General features: G+C 46.7%; 1 protein-coding gene across 3 annotated transcripts in view; it reads left to right on the top strand.

The window, feature by feature from the left end:
* SH3KBP1 (SH3 domain containing kinase binding protein 1) overlaps positions 1 to 21,379 on the top strand; it is a 203,010-nt gene that overhangs the window by 72,997 nt on the left and 108,634 nt on the right. For all 3 annotated transcript variants that reach the window (XM_068144748.1, XM_068144750.1, XM_068144749.1), the window contains one exon: positions 1,449 to 1,572. In XM_068144748.1, coding sequence (XP_068000849.1) covers positions 1,449 to 1,572 — 124 coding nt within the window. The remainder of the gene's footprint in view (positions 1 to 1,448; positions 1,573 to 21,379) is intronic.

Here is a 21,379-nt window from a genome sequence, read left to right as displayed (position 1 = left end):
TCAATAAGGACAAGTGCAGGGTCCTGCACCTGGGGAGAAATAACAGAAGGCACCAGGATAGGTTAGAGACTGCTCTGCTGGAGAGCAGCTCCATGGAGAAAGACCTTGGAGTCCAAGTGGACAGCAAGTTCTGCATGGGACAGCAATGTACTCTTGTGGCCAAGAGAGCAAATAGGATCCTGGGGTGCAGCAAGAAAACTGTGACCAACAGGGCTAGGGAGGTTCTTGTCCCCCTCTACTCTGCCTTGCTGAGACCATGCCAGGAATACTGTGTCCAGTTTGAGGCTCCCCAGTTCAAGAGAGACAGAGACCTGCTGGAGAGAGTCCAACAGAGAGCCAGGAGGATGATTAGGGGACTTGAGCATCTGCCCTGTGAAGAGAGACTGAGAGCCCTGGGGCTGTTTAGTGTGGAGAAGAGAAGGCTGAGAGGGCATCTGATCAATGTCTATCAATATCTGAGGGGTGGGTGTCAAGTGGAGGGGGCCAAGCTCTTTTCAGTGGTGCACAGTAGTAAGCCAAGGAACAATGGATACTTGAACATAGGTTTCAGCTCAGCATGAGGAGAAACTTCTTTACAGTGAGGGTGCCAGAGCCCTGGTACAGGCTGCCCAGGGGGGAGGTTGTGGAGTTTCCTCTGTAGCCTCTCCAAACCCACCTGGATGCATTCCTGTGTGACTGCCTTAGATGCTCCTGCTCTGGCAGGGGAGTTAGACTCAATGATTTCTGGAGTTCCCTTCCAACCTCTAACATTCTGTGATTCATAAAATGGTTTAGCTTGGAAGTGACCTTAAAGATCATCTAGTTTCAACTCTCCTGCTATGGGCAGGGACACCTCTCACTAGACCAGGTTGCTCAAGGCCTCATCCAGTATGTCCTTGAACACCACATAACATTTTCTCTGTGTGCTACCAAAGAAGTTGATAATCTTAAAAAGCAGCCAGCTAGCAAGAGCTCTGCCAGCAGTCTCTCTGAATGCTTCTAGCAGTTATGGTAACATTTGTCACATTTCCTTAGTTAATTTTCTTCCTCCTGTGGTTGTTGTTTCTGTGAGTTGACAGTGGGGAAGCTGCCTTTACATGAGAAGCTGAATCTGTGCATCAAAAGCACAGCTAATTGAAGGATAAACTGAGAAATTCCTTCCCCTCTCCCCACCTTTTCAGCTTTGATGATCTTTGGTAAGATATTTGCAAAGCTGTCCTAGAATTTTCACACCTCACCTCTTTTAAAAAGAAAAATAAATAAATTAGTGTGTTAGAAGAATTACTGAAAATTACTTCCATTTTGTGGCATTTCAATTTAGGAAGAGTCTTTGATGTTACATCAGAATAGGCAAGACTTTGTACATAGAAGCTTGAAGAAACCTTGGGAGCTTGAGATGTAGAATATTTTGTACTACCTTTTTTTTAAAACTAATTCTTCTCCCTCTCCACCTCCCTTGTCTTCTGCAGGAGATAAAGAAGGACATGAAGAAAGAAAACACTGCCAACAAACCACCAGAGAAGCCTATAAATGAAGTTTCCAATGGAAGCCCTTTACTGTTGTCTGAGACAATTATTAGAACCAACAAAAAAGGTATGGCACATGGAAGCTTAAATGCAGATTACGTTCAGACCTTTAAAAGAAAAGAAGAAAAAGAAACCAACTTTGTTTCTAGAGATAAAGCTATAGTCTATATATCCCTAAGGGGTACACCAGGAATGAAAAAAAAAAACCAACAGTGAAAAAGATCTCACTGTCCCCTTAGAGTGGCTTCTGGGTGCATGTAGTATGTTTAGTACTGTCACATTAGTCTGCACAGACATTCTTCCTGAAGAAATCCTTCCTAGATACATTTAATTAAGGGGAGATGTATGAGGAGATTACTAAAGCTGATTAGAGTAAGGAACTGGCAGCTTGCATGTAGGGAGGTTTTTCAGGTTGATATGAAGGATCTGGAGGTGCTGGAAGGTGTCCAGAGAAGGGCCATGAGGACAAGCAGAGGGCTGGAGCTCCTCTCCTGTGAGGACAGGCTGAGAGAGTTGGGGCTGTTCAGTCTGGAGAAGAGGAGGCTCCAAGGAGACTTTATTGTGGCCTTCCCGTATCTCAAGGGGGCTACAAGAGAGCTGGGGAGAGACTTCGCAGGGTGTCAGGGAGTGATAGGACTGGGGGGAATAGATGCAAGCTAGAGGAGGGGAGATTCAGATAGGATGTTAGAAGTAGTTCTTCTCCCTGAGGGTGGTGAGAGCCTGGCACAGGTTGCCCGGGGAGGTGGTGGAAGCCTCCTACCTGGAGGCTTTTGCAGCCAGGCTGGATGTGGCTGTGAGCAACCTGCTGTAGTGAGGTGTCCCTGGCCATGGCAGAGGGGTTGGAGCTGGCTGCTCCTTGAGGTCCCTTCCAGCCCTAACAATTCTATGATTCTGTGATGTTGCTCTATGTTCGTGTGTTCATGTTCTATCTGGGACTGAGTCTGGTAACTGAGAGAAAATGTTAAGAAAGACAACCAAAAGAAGTGGAAACATAAATCTTGGTGCATTAGTCTCCTGGGCAGTGTTTTTCAGTCTTCTGTTTCAGGGTGCAATGTGTATTCTTCATATCTGCTTTGATTCCCAATGCAGAGTTTTCAGTTACTAAAATGAAAGCCTGCAAGTCTCCTGTCTCTTCCCCTAGCTCCTAGTCCTGCTCTCAGAAGTATCATAACAGAAAATAAGAACCAAAACTTGGCAATATAAAAACTGGGTTTTTTTTCCTTTAGGTTATGTTTCTGCTCTCCTTTGTCTGTGGGAGGACAATTGGCCATGTGCAGTAGATGGGCTCCACGTTTTTTCGTGGAGAATTCACTGGGTGGTTTCTTGTTTACTGTCTTAGACAGAATAATCTCCTGTCATTAATCACTGCTGTAATGTAATTTCCATTTTGGAATGTTTTCTGTGCTCTTAGGACTATCCTTATGGAAATTTTCTTCTTCCATATTACCAGGGAGTATTTTATTTGAGCTGCAGTTTGACAAGGACTTCTTAAACCTAACGTTTCTAACTGCAAATGAGGAAGATTTAATGATCTTTGCAAAATCCATGGCTTCCTTTCAAATGCAAGGGGGAAAAATCTGCACCTCTTCTGCAAGAATTGATGTCCTCTGAAAGGAGAAAAAAAAAGGGGGGGGGGAATAAATCTTAGAAAGCTTTGTCTTTTGAGATTGCAGTGTCATCTTGAAACTGGAGACGTGGCCAACATTTCTGCTTTGGGCCACAGGGTTTTCCAAGCAACAGCAGAATTAAATTACCCAGAATTGCTCTCTTTTCATGGTTGCTGTACAGAACCATATGAGGAGTTGGGAAATTATCTAGGGACCAAGTCCCTGTTGCTTCAGCTCCTATTTGGAGGAGGCTAATGGCAGTGGCAGATGGAGAGATTCACTTCAGTCACAAGGGGATAGCACTCCAAATATGATGATACTTAGAGCACAGGCTTTCTCCTCCTCTTTTTTTTTTTCCTATTGGCCCAGAAGCCTTAAGGGTTTCAGGAGATAAAGAAGTTCTCTTTGTGCCTTTGTCAGTGGAGAGCTCCAGGCTTCGTATTTGTTGAGAGGAGGAGAAGCAAAGTCTGACACAAAGATCTGTAGCTTTGAGAAAGAGTTAAGTGTAGAAACAACCGATTGCGTATTAGGATGTTGCATTGATGGGGATTGCGCTTCTCATGGCTACCTCTACATTGTGTCAGGGTTGGTAAATTTTTCGTCTTGGCTGCTTCTCCACAGCCGTTGCCATTGCAGCAGAGCAAGCAGTTGCAGCAGTACAGCTGAAGATGCATAGAGCATAATAAGGCCAACAGAGCTTCCTCTCTTTTTTCCTAGGGTCATGGTACTAAAGTAACCTTAAGTGAGAACAGCTAAGCAAGTTGTTGTGTTCAGCAATAAAACCCCTTCTAAGATTGAGCAACATGGTTTACTGGAAGGTGCCTCTGCCCATGGCAGGGATTTGGAACTAGATTATCTTCAAGGTTCCTTCCAACCTAAACCATTCTATGAATCTGTATGGCAAATCTCCTTGTGGAACATGTGGCAGTTTTTTACTGAAAAGGCATCCCTAAATGCCACAGGGATAGTCACAGAATGGCTTAAGTTGGAAGGGACCTCGGAGATCATCTACTCCAACCTCCCTGACATGGCAGAGATGCCTCTCAACAAGACTTGACTGACCAAGGCCTCATCCAGCCTGGCCTTAAACGCTACCAGGGAGGAGGCATCCACAACCTCCCTGAGCAGCTTATTCCAGAGTCTTACCACCCTCCAACTGAAGAACTTCTTCCTAAGATTCAATCTAACCCTACTCTCCCTCAGCTTCAAACCATTCCCCCTTGTCCTGTTGCTAGACACCCTCATGAAAAGTCCTTCTGCAGCCTTCCTGTAGGATGCCTTCAGCTCTAAGGTCCCAGTGAACACCCCCTGCTCCCTCAGCCTATCCTCATAGCAGGGGTGCTTCAACCCTTGGACCATCTTTGTGGTTTCCTTTGGTCTTGGTCCAACAGCTCTGTGTCCTTCTTCTGTTCTTATGTGATTTTTATTAAACTCTACCTCATTGTATTTACTGATGCCAGAATGTGATCTGACCTGAGGGTACTTCTTTTTTTTGTTCTTCCTTGTTGTTAGAAGGATAAGCATGCATCTGAAGGTCTTTAGGCACTGTTGAACAGTGAAAATAGTGCTCAGCTTTATTATTTATTTGTTTGGACCATCTAATCTTGCTGCTTGAAACTTCAGAGCAAGATATGAGTGGTGTGGGAGCAAAGCTTTCTGTGCTGGTGCATTGTTTCTGTTACCAAGATGATGCTAAGTGCTTTTTCTGCTGCGGTGGTGTTGGGTTGCATGGTTTTACTGCTTCACTTGTTGGCCCAATTCAAGTGGCAGCGCTTTATCAGGCATTGACATTTTGAGCAGAAGAATATTGGCCTCTTCAGCTTCTGGCATGTAGAGAGGTTTTCCTTGAGGAATACTGGGAAGTAGCCAACAGTGGTATTCAAGGAAAACAGCTAAATCACTTGTAAGAAACATCTAAGTGGCTAAGAGGAAAAGAATGGATTTCTGAACAGAAGAGATGTTTAGGATCCAACTCCAGCCTGTTTATGCCATTTTTAAGCACTCTGTTGAAATTAGGGGTTCATATAATAAAATCAGTCTAAATTACAGTGCCTGGCTAACCAGGGAGGTCCCAGTGGACTGGAGATTAACAAATTTAGTGCCCATCTACAAGAAAGGCCAGAAGGAGGATTTGGGGATCTACAACCTATCAGTCTGACTGTGGTGTCAGGGGGGTCATTGAGTAGATCATCTTGAGTGCTATAACACAACATTTACAGGACAATCAGGCCCAGTCAGCACAGGTTCATGAAGAGCAGGTCCTGCTTAACAAACCTCATCTCCTTTTATGACAAGTTGACCCACTTGGTGAGTGAGGGAAGGGCTATGGACTTCAGTAAAGCCTTTGCTACTGTTCCCCACAGCATGGAAAGAATGACTGCCCTAGGCCTGGACAGAGGTACACTGCTGGATCAAGCACTGTTTGGATGCCTGGGCCCAAAGAGTGGCTGTGATTGAAGTTAAATCCAGTTGGTGGGCAGTCCCAAGTGGTGTTCGCCAGGGTCCAGTGCTGGGAACACTTCTGTTTAATGTCTTTATCAATGATACTGGAATAGGCTGCCCAGGGAGGTGGTTGAGTCACAAACCCTGGATGTGTTTAAAAGTGGTTTGGATGTTCTTCTTGGAAATATGATTGAGGGGTGAAGTTTGTAGAGTAGGCTTGGACTTGGTGATCCTGAGGTTCTTTTCCAACCTGAATGTTTCTGTGATTCTGTGATGTTGACAAGGAGAGTGAGAGCACCCTCAATAAGCTGGCAGGCAACACCAAGTTACGTGAGAGAGTTGATCTGCTGGAGGGTAGGAAGGTTCTGCAGAGTGACCTGGCCAAGCTGGATTGATGGGCTGAGGCCAACCACATGGGCTTCAATGAAGGCCAAGTGCTGAGTGCTGCACTTGGATCTCATCAATCCCAGGCAACACTACAGGCTTGGGGCTGAGTGACCTGAAAGCTGCCTGGCAGAAAAGGGCCTATGGGTGTTGATCAACAGCCAGCTGAATGTGAGCCAGCGCTGTGCCCAGGGTGCCAACAGCATCCTGGCCTGCATCAGGAACATTTTTCATCCTGTAATGTTTCTTGCTGATCACAAATACTAGTGACCTACTGGAAACAGATGGTGGAAATGAAGTGGCTGCTGTAGAGGACATAATTTCAACACTTACACTTGGTGTTGATGCATTTGTGAGAGTTAATATTTGTAGGTGTTTCCTCTCTTTATAGAGGTGTAATAGGACTACACCTAAGAAACAATGGGTTTGTGTTCTAGGACTGCCACAAAGTTCCTGGGTAACTTTTGCTAAGTCCCTTCAACTCTCTTGGCAAAATGACCACACTTAAAGTTCCAAGGTCAAGTATCTTAACGTGCATTGATTTTTTTTCAAGAGGGCAGAGAAGTGTGGTTGGTTTTTTCTGATTTATTGCAGTTGCACATCCAAATTTATTCATAACTATCAGGTATTCCAGGTGTCTCTGCCTCAGGAAAAAACTGGGTTTGTATGTGCCTCACAAAGATGCTAAGGTCTGTTACAGAATCAGAGAGTCATTGAGACTGGAATAGAATAGAATTAGCCAGGTTGGAAAACACCTCCAAGATCGAGTCCAACCTATCACCCAACACCATCTAATCAACTAAACCATGGGACCAAGCACCCCACCCAGTCCCCTCCTAAACACCTCCAGTGACAGTGACTCCACCACCTCCCTGGGTAGCCCATTCCAATGGCCAGTCTCTCTTTTAATGAGTAGATCTCTGAGATGCATCAAGTCCAGCCTGTGACCTAAAACCACCACATCCAGAGAGGTGATTGCCACTTTACTCTGGTGAGACTTCACCTGGAGCACTGTGTACAGGTGTGGAGCCCTCAATATAGGAAGGACAATGCACTTGATGGAGCAGGTCCAGAGTAGGACCACAAAGATGATCAGGGGGCTGGAGCACCACTGCTATGAGGACAGGCTGAGGGAGCTGGAGGTGTTCAGCCTGGAGAAGAGAAGGCTCCAAGGAGACCTAATAGCAGCCTTCCAGTACCTGAAGGGGGCTACAGGAAGGATGAAGAGAGACTGTTTGTAAAGGTCTGGAGGGACAGGATGAGGGGCAATAGCTTCACACTAGAGACAAACAGATTTAGATTGCATGATAGGAATAGGTTCTTTACCATGAGGGTGGTGGAACCCTGCAACAGGTTGCCCAGGGAGGTGGTTGAGGCCCCATCCCTGGAGATATTTCAAGGTAAGGCTGGACAAGACTCTGAGCAACCTGAGTGGAGGATGTCCCTGCTGACTGCAGGGTGGTTGGACTGGATGACCTTTGGAGGTCCCTTCCAACCCAAACCATTCCATGGTTCTGTGACTTATTTTAGCATAGTTTTGTTTGGATTTTCAAGGATCCTGTTTTCAAGGATCCTATTTATTCTTCTGGTTTGTTTAACTGGCAAGAGGACCCAGCTCACATGGGCCAAATGATGAAACTGGAGCTTGCAAGCAAAGTACCAACAATTGTTGCACAAGTAAATAGATTTGAGGAGAAGTTACGTTGCCTTGCCAGATGTATTTGCTGTATATAAACTGTAACTGCAGTCTGCATTCAGGTTTAGACCAAGCCAACAAGTTTGGAATAGCTCATTGTGTGTTACAATGTCTTAATCAGAGCCAAACACTGAAAGCAAGGAAATGTGGTTTGGTTTTGTTTTCTTTCTTGTTCTCCTGAGAATTCTTTATTTTACCTTCCACTCTGCATTTAAATAATAAAAAGACTTTGCATCCTGTAAGGGAGAGATTTGTGAAGGTGAGGTTGATAGGTTTCTGTGATAAATAAGTAACAAACCTGTTGTATGCAGAACTGAAGTTGAAGTCTGTTGTTGTAAATTAGAGGCAGGTGAAATGCTCCATCATTTGTTTTCTTCTGTTGGGATCGATAGTTTCATGATTATTTGGGTCCAAACCCACACCCCATTTCTAGAAGTGACAAGCTGATGGTGGCAAAGCAGACTTGTGTCTTGACTCTGAGTTTTATATGAAGTAATGTATGCAGGGTAGGATTCTGCTCATTTTTTTTTTTTTTTTTCAACAGAAAGGCAAATGTCCAGATTTCCTCCATCAAATCTTTTAGCACTAAGCTGATGTAAATGATTGCCTTTGTCGTGTGCCAGTTGTGTTGGATCCAGGCTGGAAGAAGTTCTTTACAGTGAGAGTGGTGAAATACAGGAAGAGGCTGCCCAGGGATGTGGTTGAGGCCCTGTCCCTGGAAGCATTCAAGATCAGGCTTGATGTGGCACTGGGCAGCCTGATGTAGTTGGAGGTGTCCCTGCTGATTGCAGGGGGATTGGACAGGATGACCTTTAAGGGTCCCTTCCAACCCAGGCCATTGTATGCTCTATGGCAGACTGAGATTATCAGGTAATTGGGATGATGGAGCCAGGCTCTGCTCAGGGATGTCCAGTGACAGGACAAGAGACACATGAGGAGGTGCCACAGGAACTTCAGAAAAAACTTTTTCATGGTGAGGGTGCCAGAGCCCTGGAGCAGGCTGTCCAGAGAGGTTGTGGAGTCTCCTTCCCTGGAGCCATTCCAAACCCACTTGGATGTGTTCATGTGTGACCTGCTCTAGGTGCTCCTGCTCTGGCAGGGGGGTTGGGCTGTGGATGATCTTTGGAGATCCCTTCCAACCCCTAACATTCTGTGATTGTGTGATTTCAGTGGTAAAATAACCAATTAAAGGACCCTTGCACAGGCTTCAGTCATTAACACCAGATACTCCTTTCACTTTAAATAACTTCTAATACTCTTTTGCGTTTCCCTACTTTCTTTAGTGCCAAGTGTACCTTGTGTCAACTTCTGTTAGACTTAGGCCAGATTCCAGATGTCTCTGACCTCTCTGGTCTGGTATCTAGTTCTCCAGACGCTGCAAGATGCAAACTCAGCCATTATTGCTTCATTTTGCAACTGCAGTCATAAGACTTAGTATTTTTTCTTTTCAGGCCTAGCAATTCTCAGTTAGACTGCTGACTCAGCATAGTGTTATCCTAAATTGTATGGGTCATGATTACTTCTGGGAATTCATGAGAGGAGTCAGGAAGTGTCCAGGAAATTATTGAAAGCTAAAAAAAAAGCTTCAGTGACCTTAAGAAAATCAAAAGATTCAATCACATGCCTGGCAGCTACTGAGCAAATAATACAGTGGAAAATAAAAGTAATAAATGTTGAAAGGTTAGCCTGAGGCTCTAGTTCAGGAAGATGTTAAACTAACACTACCACCAAAAAAACCACCAAAACAAAACAAAAGAGCCATCTGTCCTGGTTTTCGTCTTCCTGTGTCCTGGTACAGACATTTGCCGGCACCTCCTCAATCAAGCCCTTGATCTGAAAGGATGGCAGGAGCTGGCACAAGCAGAGGGAGCAGCAGTGCTGCCTTTGATTGCAGATGAAAATCATTCTCAAAGTGCAGTGAGGGAGTGATGGATTGTCAGACTTCTGCAAAGATGGTTCATGGTGGTTAGATCAGATCAACTGCTTAATAGAATCATAGAATGGTTTGGGTTGAAGGGACCTCCAAAGGTCATCCAGCCCAACCCCTTTGCAGTCAGTAGGGACATCCTCTACTAGATCAGGTTCCTCAGAGCCCCATCCAGCCTCACCTTGAGTGTCTCCAGGGATGGGGCCACCTGTTGTAGTGTTCCACCACCCTCGTGGTGCAGAACTTGTTCCTCACATCCAATCTAAATTCCTCTTCTCTAATTCCAAATCATTACCTGTCTCTGCAGGCCTTTGCAAACAGTCACTCTGCAGCCTTCTGGTAGCCCCCTTCAGGTACTGGAAGGCTGCTCTTAGGGCTCCCTGGAGCCTTTTCTTCTCCAGACTGAGCAACCCTCAGCTTCCTCAGCCTGTCCTCATAGCAGAGGTGTCCCAGCACTCCTTATGAAACACTTAGGCTGTCTCCTCAGTTTGAATGGTCAGCATTGCTCTTCCCGGCTGTTGGGGAGGTCCCTGACTTGCTCTGTGTCTCAGAAAAAAAAGCAATCTTGCAGTTGTATACAAAATGCCTCTTACGCAGAACCCTTCTCCCATCCCCACCCTTTGTTGAGTAACCACATAACTCTTATGGAGGGGGATTTCATCACAGAAGCAGCTGACTTGAGCCAGAGGCCTAATTTATTTATAGCTTTTAACTTCGAGGAAATAACTTCTCATTCCTGTAGCAAAGGCAATGGAAGAGACAAGAGCAACCTGACAGCTCTTCTTAGGTAAAGGTAGTGTTTATCCCAACAAAACTGCAAAAGGATACTGAGACATTACAAACTTGAAACCTGGACAGACTGGTTTTTAAGGTTTTAATTATTTTAAGTTAATTTTAAGTTAAGTTGGCAGCTTGAGCACTCCTCCACAAACTTTCAAGAGGATGGAGCCAGGCTCTTCTTGGTGATTCCCAATGACAGCACAAGGGGCAGTGGTGGAAGTTGAGGCGTAGGAAGTTCCATGGAAATATGAGAAAAAACTTTTCCCTGTGAGGGTGACAGAACACTGGAGCAGGCTGCACAGGGAGGTTGTGGAGTCTCCTTCTCTGGAGATATTCAAAACCTGCCTGGATGCATTCCTGTGTGATCTGGTATAGGTGATCCTGCTCTGGCAGGGGGATTGGACTGGATGATCTTTTGAGGTCCCTTTCTGCCCCTAGTATTCTGTGATTCTGTCTGAAACATTTTTATTTCTGTGCAAATTGAGATTCTCCTATGCCCTGTATGAAAACAAACAAACAAAAACAAAGGAAACTGATAGTGCCAGAAAAATACTAAACCTGAGAAAGTGCTTTCAAATCCAGAGTGTATTTTGAGCACTTCTTTATTACTTTCATTTTCACAAGTAAAAATAATCTTACTGCACAAATGCATCAGCATAACAGCTGACACAAAAGTTTTGTGCTAGATTGTATGATTCAGGAGAGGGTTAGCAGGACCAGGAGTGATGGATGTATCACAGTACATTAGAGGTTGGAAGAAACCACCAGAGATCATCCAGTCCAACCACCCTGCTGAAGCAGGAGCACCCAGGGTAGTTTGCACAGGAATGCATCCAGGTGAGTTTGGAAAGTCTCCACAGAAGGAGACTCCACAACCTCTCTGGGCAGCCTGCTCCAGGGCTCTGGCACCCTCACTGTAAAGAAGTTTCTCCTCCTGTTGAGCTGAAACCTTCTCTGTTCAAGCCTGTACCTGTTGTTCCTTGCCTTATTACTGCACACCACTGTAAATACCTTGGCCCCCTCCACTTGCCACCCACCCCTCAGACATTGATAGACATTGATCAGATCCCCTCTCAGTCTTCTCTTTTCCAGATTAAACAGCCCCAGGGCTCTCAATTTCTCTTCACAGGGGAGATGCTCAAGTCCCCTAATCTGCACTGGATTCTTTCCAGCAGGTCCCTGTGTCTCTTGAACTGGGGAGCCCAAAACTGTATAGATGCTACCAAAAAGGCTACCAAGTTGGCAAGGTATGAAAGCAGCGTGCTTGCCTTGCCTGACATCATAAGTCTAGAAAACTGGAAGAAACAGTTCAGCAAGGAGAGCTCTACCATGCTAATTAACATGTCATTAGGTAGTGTCCTGGTGAAAGTCTGTGGAGGTGGCCCAATGCTAAGACCCTGGCATAGAAGTAATTTCCCTACACTGCTGTATGGTCCTTTGCTACGCTGATTTTCAGCTCATGTTTCGTTATCTATTAGAATTCCAGTAGCTTATTGCAGTGAGGTAATTTCATTTACTGTGCTGTGGCCCACATTATCTTTTCATCCAAAGTGCCTGCCCTTTCTTTTCAACTGTTCCTTCCTAGTACTCTGCAAAATGCACAAATGCTGAGCCCTGATGTAGCTTCTGAAATTTTGCAGAAGCTCAGGCTCCTCTGGGCCCTGCTCCTTGTCCTTCTCTGGCACTTGAGGGCTGCCTTCCCACTTATTGTAACCACTGTACATAAGTCAGGACCTAAGTATTAAGGAAAGGTTTGGTGAGAGGTTCAGCAGGGGATGTTAGGTGCAGTTGTATCCTTGGGTAGAGTTAGGGGAGCTGTACAAGTGGATTGCAGGAATTAGTGAGTTTGACAGGAAGTTTTATCCTTGCACAGATCAGAAGTGACACAAGGTCATCACTGCTCACAGCACGTTGGCAGAAGCGGAAATGGTTGTGACCCTAGAGGCAGAGCCTAAGCAGATTAGAGTTGATGGAGAGTCACACAAGTGTGACTGGAGGTCCTTTCTAACTCAGACCGTGCTATGATTCCCTGATTAAAACAATGAGAAACCAGCATATGTGCAAAGTAACTAAGAGGGAAATACAGCTCTGGAAATCAGAGCAGGTGGCGTGAGTAGAAGAGAAGCAATCATTTAATATGTGTTCAAAATTAGAAGGTATCAGTGGTGCCTTTGATAATAAACTGTTCCTATAGCATCTGAAATCAGAAGAGAAGCAGTCAGGAAAGGAGAGGGCAGATGATAAATGATTCATTTGCTTGCCTCCTCCTTGAGATTCATTTCTTTACCAGCCTGAGATAACAGATGTCTTAAAAGATTATGAATTCACAGGAAAATAACAGAAGACATTGCAGTCTGCAGCCAAGAGCATTCTGATAGTCTAAATATTTTGTTTCTTAGGATTTATCACCTATTGGATCTCACAGTCTAGCAAAGCTCTTGGATCAAAGAGTGACTTTGCTCACAAGCATTTTGGTTCAATGAGACTTTCAGTGAAGTGTAGTTCTTCTGTATTTGCATTTATAGTCTGGTTTTGTTCATTGTCACTCAGGCTTTGGTGACATACAGGTTAGCTGGGCATGGGGGAATGTATTGTGTCCAGCTCTGGAACTCTCAACATAGGAAGGATGTGGACCTGATGGAGCAGGTCCAGAGGAGGGCCACAAAGGTGATCAAAAGGCTGGAGCACCTCTGCTGTGAGGACAGGCTGAGGGAGCTGGGAGTGTTCAGCCTGGAGAAGAGAAGGCTCCAGGGAGACCTAAGAGCAGCCTTCCAATACCTGAAGGGACTACAAGAAGGCTGCAGAGGGACTGTTTGCAAAGGCCTGCAGGAACAGGACGGGAGGCAGTGAAGTGAGAGAAAAGCAGATTTAGATTGGATATTAGGAGCAAGTTCTGCACCAGGAGGCTGCTGCAACACTGCAACAGGTTGCCCAGGGAGGCAGTTGAGAGCCCATCCCTGGAGATGTTCAAGGTGAGGCTGGATAAGGCTGCGAGCAACCTGATCTAGTGGAGGATGTCCCTGCTGACTGCAGGGGGGTCGGACTGGCTGACCTTGGGATATCCCTTCCAACCCAAACCATTCTGTGATTCTATGAAATGTGCAGACTGTCTGTTGTGCTTTTTGCAGAACTTTCTGTTCAATGGTGAGAACAAAATTCCAAGGCAGCTCAGAACAGCTTCTACATTCAGCTTCACTAGAGGATCATTTCTCTGCAGTCACTGTTCACTAGGTGAGGGTCTTGCCTTAATATGCTGATCTCTTCAGAAATTGCTGGCTCCCACCACCCAGGCCTGTAGTGAAGATGGCAAAGAATACTTCAAGCTGAGACTTGTTCCAACCAAACTTTTGCAATCCAAGCCAAACATGGCAGTGTTGTTTCTACATTGAGAGAACACTGCATTCAGAGAACTGGAAACAGAATAAGATGTGAAGTAATTATTCTGACTCAGAATGGGGGGGGATTTATGTACTCCCACATTAAGAAAAAGGCTGGATACATTGAGGAATAATGTGGATGGATCTCTGTGCTAAGTGAAGTGAGAACTGACAGTTCTGCAGCAGCTGCCAATGCTGGGGACTGCAAAAGAGGGCCATGTTTGCATAGGCACTCTGCCTTTGTCTGCAAGCAAACATGCTGCCATGAATTACTGAATCACAGGAAGTTAGGGCTTGGAAGGGACCTCCAGAGATCATCCAGCCCAACTCCCCTGCCAGAGCAAGAGCACCTAAGGCAGTCACAGAGGAGCACATCCAGGTGGGTCTCAAAAGTCTCCAGAGAAGGCTCCACAACCTCTCCGGGCAGCCCAGGGTTTGAGCTCCAGCACCCTCACCATACAGTAGTGTCTTCTTATGTTGAGGTGAAACCTCCTGCACAAGACACCACCAAACAGAGCCTGGCACCTTCGTCTTGACACCCACCAGATATTGATAGACTGATCAGATCCCCTCTCAGCCTTCTCTTCTCCAGACTGAGCAGCCCCAGGGCTCTCAGTCTTTCCTCATAGCAGAGATCTTCAATTGCCTCAATCATCCTTGTAATACTCTGTTGGACTCTTTCCATCAGATCCCAGTCTCTCATGAACTGGAGAGCCCAAAACTGAAAAAAAAATCATCAAGTCTAGCAAGCCAAGCCCATTAAAGCAGCAGGTTAGTTTGGGTTCTAGCATTTGCATGATAGTAGCTGAGAAATAATAACAACCCTTACCCCGAGAAGTGCAGCTATGCCCAGGTGGCCAAGAAAGCCAAAGGCATCCTGGCTGGGATCAGTAATGCTGTGTCCAGCAGGAGCAGGGAGGGGATTGTCCCCTGGCACTCAGCTCTGGTGAGGTCACACCTTGAGTGCTGTGACGAGTTTTGGGCACCTCAATACAAGAGAGATGTGGAGGTGCTGGAGCCAGGGCAGAGGAGGGCAAGGAAGCTGTGAAGGGCCTGGAGAATAAATCTGATGGAGAGTGACTGAAGGAGCTGGGGATGGTTAGTGGGCAACAGAGGAGATTGAGGGGAGAGAGACCTCATTGCTGTCTACAACTACTTGAAAGGATGTTGTGGAGAGGCTGGTGCTGGTCTCTTCTCCCAGGTAATTAGTGCCAGAACAAGAGGGAACAGCCTCAAGCTGCACCAGGGGAGGTTTAGTTTGGACATTAGGAAAAGAGTGGTCAGTCATTGGCACAGCCTCCTCAGGAGGTGGTGGAGTCACCATCACTGGACATGTTTAAAGGTAAAGGTGTTTTGGATGTGGTGCTTGGACTCTGGTTTAGGGGTGACCCTTGTAGAGTAGGGGTAATGGTTGGACTTGGTGATCCTGAGGGTCTGTTCCAAGCTGAATGTTTCTGTGGTTCTGTGAATTGAGGGCTCCTCCTGGTGTCTTTCCTTCTAGCAGAGCTGCAGGACAGGTCCTTGCATAACCTGGCACATTGAGCTTCTGCATGTCAGCAGCCCAGTGGGCAGCCCTGCCACAGCTCTGTTCTCTGCAAGGTTTTGAAAATGTCACGGCTTGAGTGCCATGGGAGGCACATGCCTGAGTGTTCCTGCCCAAGTGACTCCGTAGCTTGGTGTAAGTGTCTCAGCATCAGACCCATTACTGTCACTAGGCTGATTGAGTCGCTTTTCCAGTCAACCTGCTCATCTTCTAGCTTCCAGCTTTAGCTTCCTAGAATTTAGGATTTATCTGGACTTGTGTTCCAAGGTAAATTTAATGTAGTTTCCCATATTTTAGGAACACTGCTGAAGGGGAGAGTGAAGTATCTGCTCTGTCTGTGGATGTGTTAGTATTTTTTGTTTAACTTTCTTGTCTTTAATCACAGAATTGTCAGGGTTGGAAGGGACCTCAAGGATCATCCAGTTCCAACCCCCCTGCCATGGGCAGGGACACCTCACACTACAGCAGGTTGTTCACAGCCACATCCAGCCTGGCCTTAAAAACTTCCAGGGATGAAGCTTCCACCACTCCCCTGGGCAACCTCTGCCAGTGTCTCACCACCCTCATGGGGAACAACTTCTTCCTAACATCCAATCTCAATCTACCCATTTCTAGTTTTGTTCCATTCCCCCCAGTCCTGTCACTTCCTGACCCTCAAAAGTCCCTCCCCAGCTTTCCTGTAGGCCCCCTTCAGATACTGGAAGGCCACAGTAAGTTCTCCTTAGAGCCTTTTCCGCTCCAGCCTGAATAGCCCCAACTCTCTCAGTCTGTCTCCATAGGAGGGGTGCTTCTAGCTTGAAAATCTGAGTGATGTTCTAAGCACAGTAAGAAAGAGTTTGGGTTGATTTTTTTTTTCTTTCTTCTTTGGTATTACTGCCTGTGTTCATTGTGCAGTGGCTCTCAGAACTGATTGCTATATTTTCCCCCATCACTTACTGAGACATGTATTTAATGGATGTTGTTACTTGATGGAGTGAAAATCAAATTTTGACAATGTTGGGGTTTTTTTGTGTTCTTTTTCTCCTGATAACAGAGGCTTGCTTGAACCTGCCATAGCAGAGGGCATTAGGGAGATTGAGAAGCTGTCATAAAGCACTGATGCTCTGGTAGCTGAAAATGCAGCAGCCCTCTTATTAGAATGCTTTAAGAAGAAGATGTGTTCCTCAAAACTGCTCTGAAATAGGGTGGGGTTTTTTAAGATAAGTTGGACAGATGTCAGCTACCAGACAGCAAGCTGGTAGTACAAAGTTAGTATTTTTGGAGGTCACTGTGTAGGAATCCATGTGGTTTGATGTAAATGCTTTTGTTTATTGAGAGAACACAAAGTAAACAATGTCCCAGTGTGGGTTGGGGAGTCACCTGGTGGAGAGCAGCACAGGGGAAAGGGAGCTGGGGCTTCTGGTGGGCAGAAGGATGACCATGAGCCAGCAATGTGCCCTCCAAGGGCATCCTGGGGTAGGTTAGAAGAGGTGTGGTTAGTAGGTCAAGAGAGGTTCTCCTGCCCTTCTACTCTGCCCTGGTGATGCCACATCTGGAATATTGTGTCCAGTTCTGGGCCCCTCAGTTCAAGAAGGACCTCAGGGAACTGCTTGAGGGAGACCAGAACAGAGCCACAAAGCTGCTGCAGGCAGTGGCCCTGTGAGGCCAGGCCGAGGGAGCTGGGGCTTGGAGTTTGGAGCAGTGGAGCCTGAGGGCTGCCCTCATTGCTGTTGATCAAGATGTGCAGGGCAGTGTGGGGAGGACAGAGCCAGGCTCAGCTCAAGGATGTGCAAGGACAGCACAAGGGGCACTGGGTGCCAGATGGAGCAGAGGAGTGCCACAGGAACTTTTCACTTCCCTAGCATTTCTTGGTGCTTTGGGTTAGGCTTCAATAATGATCTTGCCTTCACAAGTGTTTCAACTGGGGCTTGTCAAATGGAGCAGCCTGGCTCCTGCTGTGGCATACAGAAGTGTTCCACTTCTTAGTTAATTGATAGTTTTCTCCTAAATGCATCTGACCACTCTTGCTGTAAATGACTGCCAGTAATTACTGCTGCTATGCAAAATACTCACACCATTGGAGACCTAAATATTGCTGCATGTTTTTAACAAAGGAACGAATTAACTGACCACCTGAGGATTGCTTTGATTCTGACTGTGCCTATATGCTAAAAGGTGATAGTGTAACAAAAATGTGGCTTCCAGGCCTTCAGGTCCCTCACAGACAAATCTTGGTCATAAAATTCACAGCAGCAGCCAGATGGCTGAAACCTGCAAGTGTTGCTGTGGCGTCTAGCAAGACCTACTCCTCAGCGACAGCAGAGCATGAATCCACTCGGAGTAATGCGTTAGTAGCATATTGCAGTGTGGCTCCATTGTGCTTCATGGACTCCTGCAGTCTTCATGATTCATGTCAAAGCAGGGCACTTCCCACTTCATCTGCTTGCAGGGAAACACAACAGCTCTACAATAAGCTGTTGGATAGAGCATTGCAAGCACCTCAGGTACTCTGTCTCCTTTCACTCCTCCTTGCAGTTTATTCTCCTCTGAGAAATTAATGTCACAAATTAAAACAAACAAACAAACACAAAACACCACCAAAAAGCACCTTCTACAGAGCACCTCTGCTATGAGGATAGGCTGAGGGAGATGGGGTTGGTCACCCTAGAGAAGAGAAGACTGTGGGGGGACCTTAGAGCTGCCTTCCAGTACCAGAAGGCAACCTACAGGGAGGCCAGAGAGGGACTTTTTGTAAGGGTGTCCAGCAACAGGAGAAGGATGGTTTGGAACTGAGGGAGAGTAGGTTTAGACTGGAGCTGAGAAGAAGTTCTTCAGTTGGAGGGTCATGAGACTCTGGAATAGGCTGCTCAGGAAGACTGTGGCTGCCTCCCCCCTGGGGGTGCTTAAGGCCAGGTTGGATGAGGCCTTGAGCAGCTGAGTCTAGTTGAGAGGTGTCCCTGCCCATAGTAGGGGGATTGGAGTAGATGATCTCTGAGGTTACTTCCAACTTAAGCCATGCTGTGATTGTGTGAACAACGAAAAGAGCAAAGCCAAACTCCCCAAAACCCTAAACCAAACAGAACAAAAAAAGCACCCAACACTTCCTTCTGCCTCCCTTAAAATATTCACAGCCGCCTGACTTCTGTTTTCTGCTAGACAAGGAAGAAACTGACCTCAGGAAGTTTTTCTTTATCATCCATCCAAAAGCATTCACTCTTCTAACAGCATGTGGGTGGTGAGAGAGTTGGAACTGGTATCTCACATCCCAGGTCTGCTGAAAGACTCCAGGAAAATAATGAAATTGGAACCTGGCAATTCCGGTGCCTTCTAAACTCAGAGTTGTTTGTCTGCTTGTGGGTGGGTGGAACGTGATACAGTCCTTGTGTTGTGGGAGATAATGACAGAATCCACAGTAGAATCACAGTAGTGTGACCAAGACTTCATCTGTATCTCTTAACACCACCACCACTGTGTACCTTTTTCTTAACATAGGCATTTTTATATACACAGTTCAATGATTTATAACAAAAAAAAACACCAACAAACCAAAACCAACAACAAAGGGGTAGGGTAAACATAGACTCATAGAAGGGTTTGGGTTGGAAGGGACCTTGAAGATCATGTAGTTCTAACCCCCCTGCCATGGGCAGGGACACCTCACACCAGCCCAGGTTGCTCAAGGCCTCATCCAGCCTGGCCTTGAACACCTCCAGGGAGGAGGCAGCCACAGCCTCCCTGGGCAACCTGTGCCAGACTCTCACCAGCCTCACTGGGAAGAATTTCTTCTTCCTCTCCAGTCTCAATCTGCCCTCCTCAAGCTTCAATCCATTCCCTCTCATCCTATCGCTCCCAGCCCTTGGCAAAAGTCCCTTCCCAGCTTTCTTGTAGCCCCCTTCAGGTACTGGAAGGCTGCTCTGAGGTCTCCCTGGAGCCTTCTTTTCTCCAGGCTGAACAGCCCCAACTCTCTAAGCCTGTCCCCACAGGGGAGGTTCTCCAGCTCCCTGATCATCTTTGTGGCCTCCTCTGGACCTGCTCCAGCAGCTCCAGGTCCCTCTTCTGCTGGGGGCCTCAGAACTGGAGTGTTCCAGGTGTGGTCTGAGCAGAGCAGAGGGGCAGAATCCCCTCCCTGTGCTGCTGGTCTCTCTGCTTTGGAAGCAGCTCTGTACACAGCTGCCTGCTGGGCTGCCAGCGACCACTGCTGGTCCATGGGGAGTTTGTTACCAACTGACATCCCCAAGTCCTTCTTCTCCAGACTGCTCTTGAGTCACTCCTCCCCCAGCCTGTATTTGTGTTTGGGATTGCCCTGACCCAGATGCAGGACATTGCACTTGCCCATGTTGAACTTCATGATGTTGCTTTGGTCCACCTCAGCAGCCTGTCCAAGTCCCTCTGGATGAATCCCTTCCCTCCAGTGTGTCAACCAGACCGCACAGCTTGGTGTCATCCACAAACTTGCTGAGGGTGCCACAAGCCCACTGTTCATGTCCATGACAAAGATGTTGGGCTGGTAGCCTGAAGCAGCTGTCTTGAATTCATGCAGCCTAAAAGCACAGAAGTGATGTCTTAGTTGTGCAGTTTTTGCCTTTTGTCTTTTTGCACACTGAATTTAGAACTAGTTTCTAGCTGAGTCACATCACAGCCCAGCTTGTCTATCCAGGAGGCTCTGTGCCCCAAAGCAGTTTTCCCCAGCTGCAGATGGAGGTTTGGCAGCAGGAAGGATGGGAATTGAAACTGAAGTGGATGAGCAGCTGATGCTGTGTGCAGGGAATTCTGAAATAGAAGAGGGAAAACTTTCTTCCAGCTTGTCATTGTCCTCCTGACAGAGTTGCCTGAAAGGGACCTCTTTGCTAAATGTTTTTACTGAAGTCAGTCACATTGCATCTGCTTGAAGGGTGGCCTTGTGAACCTCACTCTTCTTTTGTGGTTCAACTGAGCCTGCCAGTAAGCCTGCAGTAGAGGGACGTCCATGGGTCTGTAGGCTGTCCATGGGTCTGCAGGAAGTCCATGGGTCTTCTAAAGCAACTCTGAGCTTTAGCATGCTTGAAATGTTTAGTATGTCAGGAATTGGCACAGCCTGCTCAGGGAGGTGGTTGAGTCCCCAAACCTGGATGTGTTTAAAGGTGGTTTGGATGTGGTGCTTGGACTCTGGTTTAGGGGTGACCCTTGTAGAGTAGGGGTAATGGTTGGACTTGGTGATCCTGAGGGTCTGTTCCAAGCTGAATGTTTCTGTGGTTCTGTGAATTGAGGGCTCCTCCACCAGGAGGTGTGTTTTCCTTCTAGCAGAGCTGCAGGACAGGTCCTTGCATAACCTGGCACATTGAGCTTCTGCATGTCAGCAGCCCAGTGGGCAGCCCTGCCACAGCTCTGTTCTCTGCAAGGTTTTGAAAATGTCACGGCTTGAGTGCCATGGGAGGCACATGCCTGAGTGTTGCTGCCCAAGTGACTCCTTAGCTTGGTGTAAGTGTCTCAGCATCAGACCCATTACTGTCACCAGGCTGGCTAAGTGAAATACATACCCTTAGGCCACCTTCTCCTGAGAGCCTAGATGGCCAAGCTTAAAGGTAAGAGAGCTGCTAACTTTGCTTCCAGTAGCTGGTTGGTCATCAAAATTAGCCTATTTACCACACCATATGCAATAAAAGACCTTGTTTTGGGGGTCCTTTGGGATGGGGTGAAGAGAAAGTTCTTCACTGAGAGAGTCGTTCGCCATTGGAATGTGCTGCCCAGGGAGGTGGTGGAGTCACCATCACTGGAGGTGTTCAAGAGGGCATTGGACATGGCACTTGGTGCCATGGTTTAGTCATGAGGTCTGTGGTGACAGGTTGGACTTGATGATCCTTGAGGTCTCTTCCAACCTTGGTGATTCTGTTACTCTGTGAGTTTTAATTCTATTTTCTTTAATCTGATATTAATGCACCTTGAAAATGTGTGCATCTGGATCTCTGTGTGTATATACAGAGAGAATCACAGCGTGGTCTGGAGTGGAAGGGACCTCCAAAGGTCGTCCAGTCCAACCCCCTCTGCAGTCAGCAGGGACATCCTCCACTAGATGAGGCTGCCCAGAGCCCTGTCAAGCTTCACCTTGAATATCTCCTTGGATGGGGCCCCAACCACATCCCTGGGAAACCTATTGCAGTGC

Source organism: Melanerpes formicivorus, unplaced genomic scaffold (genome assembly GCF_026170545.1).
Source record: "Melanerpes formicivorus ecotype bairdi unplaced genomic scaffold, bMelFor1.0.p_v2 SCAF_11, whole genome shotgun sequence".
NCBI classification, from domain to species: domain Eukaryota; kingdom Metazoa; phylum Chordata; class Aves; order Piciformes; family Picidae; genus Melanerpes; species Melanerpes formicivorus.
This window is presented reverse-complemented; position numbering and strand designations above follow the sequence as displayed.